We start from the raw sequence: 8,049 nt of genomic DNA, 5'->3' as shown, positions 1-8,049 counted from the left end.
TAACCAGTAGATTTATAAAAGTGATGTGGTTTTGGACTAATGTCAAGATCTACATTTGTAGCAAAGAATTAGGTGCAAGAACAGATAGCCATTTTCCACCAAATCTATTATTTTTTAAGATTACCATTTAATTTCTGGTAGTACAATTTAACCGATCGGCAAATCAGCAGTTAAAGCATGAATATGAAAGAGAAGAAGCATTTTGATAGTAATTCACGGCAGCAAAGGTCTTCTAGGCGTTGCATGGCTGGGTGTGTAGTTCTTCCGTTGTGTGAGCTTCTTCTGTAGTAGTCTTTTCTTCATTTGTAAAATGTAGACTTTCTTGATTTTTATCTTCTTCTGCTTCAGCTTGTAGGTCTTCTGAAATTAATTGTCTAGCTAACTTGATGTTCAGTCCTTCATTGTAATGAAGCTTCCTTTTCATCTCAAACTGTCGCTGTTTCTCTTGTTTGTCGAGAAGGTATTTGCTCGTGTGCGCTTCACTGCTGTCTTGCTCTTCTTCCTGGCAATCGGGCCCAAATGCGTCAGTGGCTGCTAATTTCTTAGCTAAGATGTCTGGAGTCATGTCTTCTTTTGCTTCGACTTCACTGGGATCTTCCCCATCATCTTGTACACTAACGCAGAGAGTGCCAGGCTCGTTTATCTTCATTAAATCATAATCTCTGTATGATGAACGGTGCGTCGCCAGAATGTTGGATTCATCCCACCTCTGAGATTTCTTTCGCTGCACCTCCTGGGTAGCACCTCCTGATGGCTGGGCAGGAGATGCTACCGAGGAACTGGTGGAAATTTTGTTTTTCAGGATCCCCTTGATCGGCCGGTGGGAGGTGGTGGAGGCTGCCATGCTTGGCGAGCAAAAGGCTGCGGAAGGTTGGGGCTGCAGAGCAGCCGCCCGCCTCGCTCGGGCTGAAACAGCAGCCCGAACTGTCTGGCCAGCATCTCCCAACACCCCAATGGTGAGCACCATGGCCCAGGCATCACAAAGGGTACCAGAAGCCTCTTCACAATGCTACCTTCCTCCGTCACAGCCTATGTCACTGCCAAGGTCACCAGCTACCAACCGACGCAAGCAGGCGGCCATCTTTTTTTTTCTTTTCTTTTTTTTTTTTTTAACGAAATAAGATAGGAAATATGGAACTTCACCACACTCCATCTACAGAGAAACTATGTAAAATGTATTTGTTACTGTCAAAATTTGAAAACCACTACTTTGGAAAGATGGGAGGCATCGGCCAGAAGGTGATAACTCTCCTCTTTTCTCCTGTTCTTCCTCTCCCACTCTCTGTTTCAGAGAATGGCCCCAACATCAGCCTCTTTGACCACCTGGTACCTGAAGGTGGTTCTTGGTTCCTTCAGATTGCTCACTTTCCAATCCAGCCCTATGACGCTGGCCTAAATATTTCAAGAAATTCTCATTTTATCTCTTCTGCCACCGCCCAATCTCTTATCCACCATCTGGCCACAGTGATCTTCTTAAAGCACCCATCAGACCTTGTCATGTCTTTCAAACCCTTCAAAGGCTGCCCATTATCTCTAGTATGAGGCTGAAAGGTGCTGTATCATCTGTTCAGTGTGTGTTCAGACAGCTATTTGAAGCTTTCTTCCCAAAACTTCTCTCCACCCTACCTCCACTTTTCTATTATGGCCTTTCAATTCTGAGAGCATTGATGATACAAGTACCCCTTTCCAGATTCTTCCTACAGCCTGGAGGGCCCCTTCAGATTTCAGCTCAGTCTTTATTGGTTTGTGGTATCCATTTCTCGTCCCCCAAAGCAAACAGTCCTCCCTTTACTTTCATGGTATATTCTGTTCTCCTTGGCAACACTTGGAGTCATTTGTAATACATTACTTGTGTACTTTAGATGGTAAATGCCAAGAGGAAAAAGAAACTCAGACTCCCTCCTTTGACCAAACTTTAATCAGTTTCCTCTGAGCCCTCTTAGGCTTCCTTGCTGTGCTTGTCAACTTAGTGAAAACCCCTACCCTTAGTGATACTGCTGGCTCCTGACTATCCTGAATATCTATCCAAATTTCACATGCCCCATACTAGATATTTGATTACCCTGGCCTGCCTTAAGCAAGAATCCTATTGGTTCAGTCTAGCAAGAATTCCTCCTTACCCTTGTTGTTTCTTCTTACTAAATTTCCATCCACTAACCCCCACCCTACTTCTTAGCTATAAAATGTCATTTATCATATTGAAGTTAAGCCCAGTTCCTCCATTGTAAATCTCCACTGTACTGGTCCCTGTACCTATTGTGATAGCCCCCTATTGAACAGAATTTCCTAAATTTTAACAAATGTTATGAATAACGTTTTTTTTTGGCAGTTATGGTAACAGTGACTTAATATGATCAGATTCATCATTGGACTCATGAACCCCTCACCCAGAATCCCAAATGTACACCCTTGAAACCTTTGTCTTCACTTCTGCCTAACTGATCAAGGATCCTTTGGTAAGTCTGATTTCTGAACCAGTGTTCTGGAAAATGATCTGTTAAAGCATGGTGAGGATAGATTTTGGATCTTATGATTTGGAATGTGCACTTTAAAGTTGGGTTGGAGTCCTGGGTTTCTTTTGAAAGATACCTACTTTGGCCTATTTTCTATTGCTACAGCTGAGTACCACAGAATGAGTAATTTATAAAGAATAAAGGTTTATTTGGCTCATGGTTCTGAAGACTGAGAACTTCAAGATTGGGTATCTGCATAAGATTAGGTCCTTCCTGCTGGTAGGGCCCCAAAGCAACACAGAGCATCACATGATAAAACTCAGCATACTACTTCAGGTCTCTCCTCCTTTTATTATAAAATCAGTCTCTTTGGAGTCCCCACCCTTATCTCCTCATTTAACCTTAATTACCTCCCAGCGGCCCCATCTCCAAATATCATAGTTAGATGAAGTTTGTAACCTTTTAATACCTCACAATGGGGGTCAAATTTCAACATTAATTTTGATGGGAACAAACTATAGCAGTACTTGATGGACCAGAAGTCTTTCTTCCTGGCTTTTTTGTCTGGATTGGGGGTTACATTTATTCCCTGACTCCTGGAATTGGCTCTGGGATAGAAAATTCTTCCTGCTCAAGTGGGAATTTTTATTTCTCAAGTGGGAATTACTTCCTGACTCCCTAGGCTGGAAATTTATTCCCAGAGATTTGTGAGACCTCTCTTTTGTGTTTGATTCTGCTTCTCCCATTGAAACTTCTCAATAGTCTAAAAGCCCACTTTTCAAAACCCCTGCTGACTGTATATTCTGCTAGATCTGTCTACTTCCTCTCTTTGTAGACATGATTTTGCTCAGGATTATTTGTAATTTTAGTAGCCTCCTTGTAAAACTTGAGATCTCACTAAACTAGCTCCTGTAAGGCCTTTCTGTTCCTATCACCTATGCTCTTCATTCTTTATTTTATCACCTTCAATCTTTAATTCCCTTGAAGACTGGGGATGTGGCTCAGTGGTAGAGAGCTTGCATAGTATGCATGAGGCCCTCGGTCTGATACCTAGGACTGAAAAAAAGAAATAAATATATATTTTTTTCTTTTAGATCCCTTGAATACTTTTATATGTCACCTTTTAAGTCCTGTTTCTTTCAACCTTCTGACCACTACCCCTGCCATACTTTTCTCTTCCCACTCCATTTCCTCAACTCTCTCAGGCACTGACTTCAACTTTAGTCCTTTGCTACCATTAGGGGCTCTAAAGTGACTCAGAAACTCCTAAAAGCAACTCTCTCTACCATTAGGGACTGAAAAGAAAAGCTAATTGGAAACAAATTGACTATTTTGTTGCCTCAAGTGGATTTTGGAGATACCCAGTTATCTGTTTGATGTACCTTCAGTCTCTTGTCTAAAATTAAATAAAAAAACTTTCATAAGATTACATATCAGGGCAATGGAAAAATCTGGCAGTCTTTTCCAAAAAAAAAATTGGTGAAAATTTTTAGCCCTTATGGAATAGGGTGCTCAACTTGTCCCATTTTGGTCAGAAACACAATATAAAATATAAAATTATATACTGTCTCCTGACTCAGCCAAAATTCTAAAGTTAAAGCTACAAGTTCTGTTTTCTTCTGTATATCTATATGTGTGTGTTTGGGGAAGTGTAATGTATTTTATGTTATTCTACTTTTGGATGATATCAAATTAATTTATAAAATCTCTTAAAGGAGGTCTATTCAAATTGATATACAGATATATGAGACCTATAAAGATTAAATATTACTGAATTTGCCAGAAATCAGAACTAATTCAAATGGTTTTTCAATTTCACATGACTTGGTTAATCTTTGGTAAGATTGGTTTAATATTGTTGGTTTAATAAAAATGGGAATATCTTATAACTTGTTAACATTAAATAGGAAAGGAGCATACATTATATTTTTGAATGACTATAATTTTTAAATTTTATTGGTGCATTATAATTTTACATAATAGTGAGATTCATTATGACACAGTCATACAGGCACATAACATAATCTGTTAATTTCATTCCCTAGTACCTCCCCTTTCCCTCATTTCTTCCCTCTCCCTGGTCCCCCTTCTACTACTCTTCTGGTCTTCCTTCTAATTTTATTAGATCCCATCTTTTATACTTTTTTTGTCTCTAGCTTCCATATAAGGAAAATACATTTTTATTCTACCTGGATTTACTAGTATGTTATCTCTACTACATATTTTAAATTATAAATTCAATCTTAGAACAAGTGTACAAGTAAAAGTTCAGTGTCAACCACTTCATGTACATCAAGCAGAATAGTTAAACAAAGTAGATGGGTTAGCTTTTTAAAATAACTTTATTTTATTTGTTTATTTATTGTTTATGTGGTGCTGCAGATCCAACCCAGTGCCTTACATGTACTAGGCATGCACTGTACTACTGAGCTACAACCCAAGCCCTATGGTTCACTTTTTTAGGTTTTGCTTTTTGATGCTTGCCTGACATGCATATACTTTAAAAATAGTTAACAGGGAAATAACTTGTGATGATGGCTGTCCTTGATTGATGTTATAATGTCTGCCTGAAAGCAGTTTCCAAAATGTTTGGGACTGTGAGACTTTAGAGTTGCACAAAATTAAATCAGATAATAGATATTAAATATCTAGATCACTTCTAAATAAGACAAACTACTCAAATATTAATTACCTAAGGTCAGGTTTATATATTCCCAGGTTAGTATTTTTAGATAGTATAAAGAGACTAAAATATATTTGGGCCTATCAATAAATATGAAAAAAGTGTACTGTGAGGAAATAGCACATTCCTATAAGAAGTGTGAGATGATATATTCATAAATTTTGTTTGTACAGAATGCTGGTAATGACAAACTTCACAATTGTCTACTTCCCAGTTTTCTCTGTAAAAGCAAGTTTACTGATAGTTAAAAATTATAATCAAGCTATGTAATTAAAACTACTAGAAATAATAAGGGTTAAGGGAAATTCATATTTAAAATATGCAAGGAAAGTAAGATATGTTTTTAATAAGGAAAAGTATGTAAGGTATGAAGAATGTGTTTTCATTAAAAGAATAAGAAAGTAATTTTGTCTAAAGTAAGATGACTATGTTCCACATGAGAAAGAGAAAAAGAGTAGGAAGAAAATGAAATGAATATTTAAAAAGTTGTAGAAAGTTTGTGGAGAAACACTTTTATGCGTGGTCAAGCTGCTAAGATTAGATTATTGATTTATAAGTTTTTTTCTTTCTTTGTAAGGGCTGAATAATGTACTAATGCAAATTTATAATTTTGTTTTCTCCCTATTAAGAGAGCAAGTTTTCTCAGATTATAGTAAAAGAGTTTTCTTTACTCAGTGAGTAATTCACTGAGGAAACACAAATTCTATGTCTCATGAAAACAATTTTGTTAAGTCTAGAAATCTCAACTAGCTGACCTCTGGACTCAAAAACTGGGTTTCTAGGCAATAATCTTCACTTTTCTTGTTTTCATAGAAATTCTCCTCATTAAAGTCTTGCCTAACTACTTGTACCATCCATCAAATATCCTCCACCAAAAGAGAAATGGATTTCAATTGTTCAAATCTTCTTTTCTTGAACAAGAATCTTCTTGACCTCACTTAGTCAAGCTTCTATGGACTAGAATTGAAATCCAATCTCTTTTCGTCCACTGCAGTACCCCATTGCAGTGGCCCCTCTACCTATTGTCAAGAGTCCCCTAGTGACAAGAGTCTTCCTCCTTTTCTTTCTTTTTCTTCAGGGGAAAGTCCTGGGGTTTGAAACCCAGGCCTCACACATGCCAACCAAGTGCTCTACCTCTGAGCCACATGCCCAGCCCTTTCTAATTATGTTTTTTCTTTATTGAACAAAAATTATCTGGTTTGCTCATCATACCTCTATCTTTGGACTGTGTGTGTGTGTGTGTGTGTGTGTGTGTGTGTGTTGAACCCAGGGCCTTGTGCATGTGAGACAAACATTCTACCAACTAAGCTATATTCCCAGCCCCTATCCCTACCTTTGGATCTTTATGTCATGATCCTGTACATGGCACACAGTAAGTATTATAAAAGTATCTGTTGAATGAATGCCAAATGATCCTAATAGAAATTGGGAGAATGAGATTTTTGAGTGGAAAATAAAGTGCTTCAGAGCCTTTATAGTCACTTACAATTTGTCCAATCAGTCATATGAACATATGTGGAATTTGGGGTTTGTTATAAAGAGTGACTTTGGAACATTTTCTGTCCTTCACAGGTCTCATTTTTCACAGGTGGCAGTATTCTTTGGAAAACAAAAAGGAAATTAAGATCCAGTTTCACATTTTCCCCTCCAGGTAGCATTCACAAGATTTTTTTTTCCTTCTGATAACATTTTGCTTCCTCTTTTCTCCCTCAAGGTCTTTCTGCATTTTAGAACACAAAAGCAAAAGCATAAAAGAACCATAAAACGTTTACAAGGGTCTTAAGCACCTTAAGTTCAAGTTGTCCTAATATTCTCCAAAGTCCTACTAACTTCAGGAACTCTTCAATCATTTTAAAACTCTGCAATTCATTCCAGAAGAACGTCCTAATACTACACTCCTTGAAAAAGCTGTATTATATGGTGAGGGCTTTCAGGGATTCAAAAGCTGATATTCAAGGCCATAGGAAAATCCTCTGGTATGGTAGGAAAAAAATAGAAAAACAACCTTCATTATTCAGAAATACTTCGGGCTACCCTTTTTAAAAGCCTAACTGAAAGGCATCACAGAATAGCACACATGCAATTTGTCTTCCTGGCTGGTAGATGCAGTAGGCTTGTGCATGTTTAGCTAAAAACAGGATATGTAGGGAGATGCCGATTCCAGTGTATTGGGATTTTGCTTTTGTGTGTACACAGCACACACTCCCACATATTGTCATCTGAATATACAAGCTGCTCAATGTAAAATGAGTCAGTGATCCAGCAGTTGTTTCTTGTTCTGAAACTCATCATTCTTTAACACAGTGGCAATTCAGGATAGTGTAGGAGCACTGTAATTTGTGACCTATTACATGGGCCATAAACAATACTGTTTAAGAACAAAATCACCAGGCATTACAGATTTCAGTTGCACATTATTTTAAAATAATTCCCTTCCACCTACCACTTGTTAATTTTCTGCTTAATGAAAGTTGTTTCTAAGGAAAAACCTAATTTTGAATTCTTGTCATCAAATGAATAATTCTCAATCCAATCAACACAGTAGGCTATGTCTCACTACTATATAAGCCTAAAAGTTAGAAAAGATCAGCTGTCTTTCCAACATGGTTCTTTAAACAATTCACTGTTATTACCCTAGAACAAAACTGGGTAGATATCTAAGATCCCCCCGCCACACACACACACAGTGGGTTAGACTAAAACTTTCCCAGCCATTGACACATTATATGCTATTTAGATACAGGCCCAGAAATTTCTTCTTTCAATAAATGTTTAGTGCTCATCCACTGTATATCCAGCAGGAAAACCTTTATTTGGAATGCACAAAAAATGAGATTGTGTTCCCATGACCTTTAGTAGGCTAGTGCATGTTAAATATATCTAAGGGTTCATGTTGCTCTGTCATTATAGTTT

General features: G+C 37.6%; 1 protein-coding gene across 1 annotated transcript; it reads right to left on the bottom strand.

The window, feature by feature from the left end:
* Positions 1–232: 232 nt before the first annotated feature.
* Positions 233–844, bottom strand: Ppp1r2c (PPP1R2 family member C). Its single transcript, XM_026387596.1, has one exon. The coding sequence runs from the start codon at positions 842–844 to the stop codon at positions 233–235; it is 612 nt and encodes a 203-aa protein (XP_026243381.1).
* Positions 845–8,049: the final 7,205 nt, after the last annotated feature.

Source organism: Urocitellus parryii, chromosome X (genome assembly GCF_045843805.1).
Source record: "Urocitellus parryii isolate mUroPar1 chromosome X, mUroPar1.hap1, whole genome shotgun sequence".
NCBI classification, from domain to species: domain Eukaryota; kingdom Metazoa; phylum Chordata; class Mammalia; order Rodentia; family Sciuridae; genus Urocitellus; species Urocitellus parryii.
This window is presented reverse-complemented; position numbering and strand designations above follow the sequence as displayed.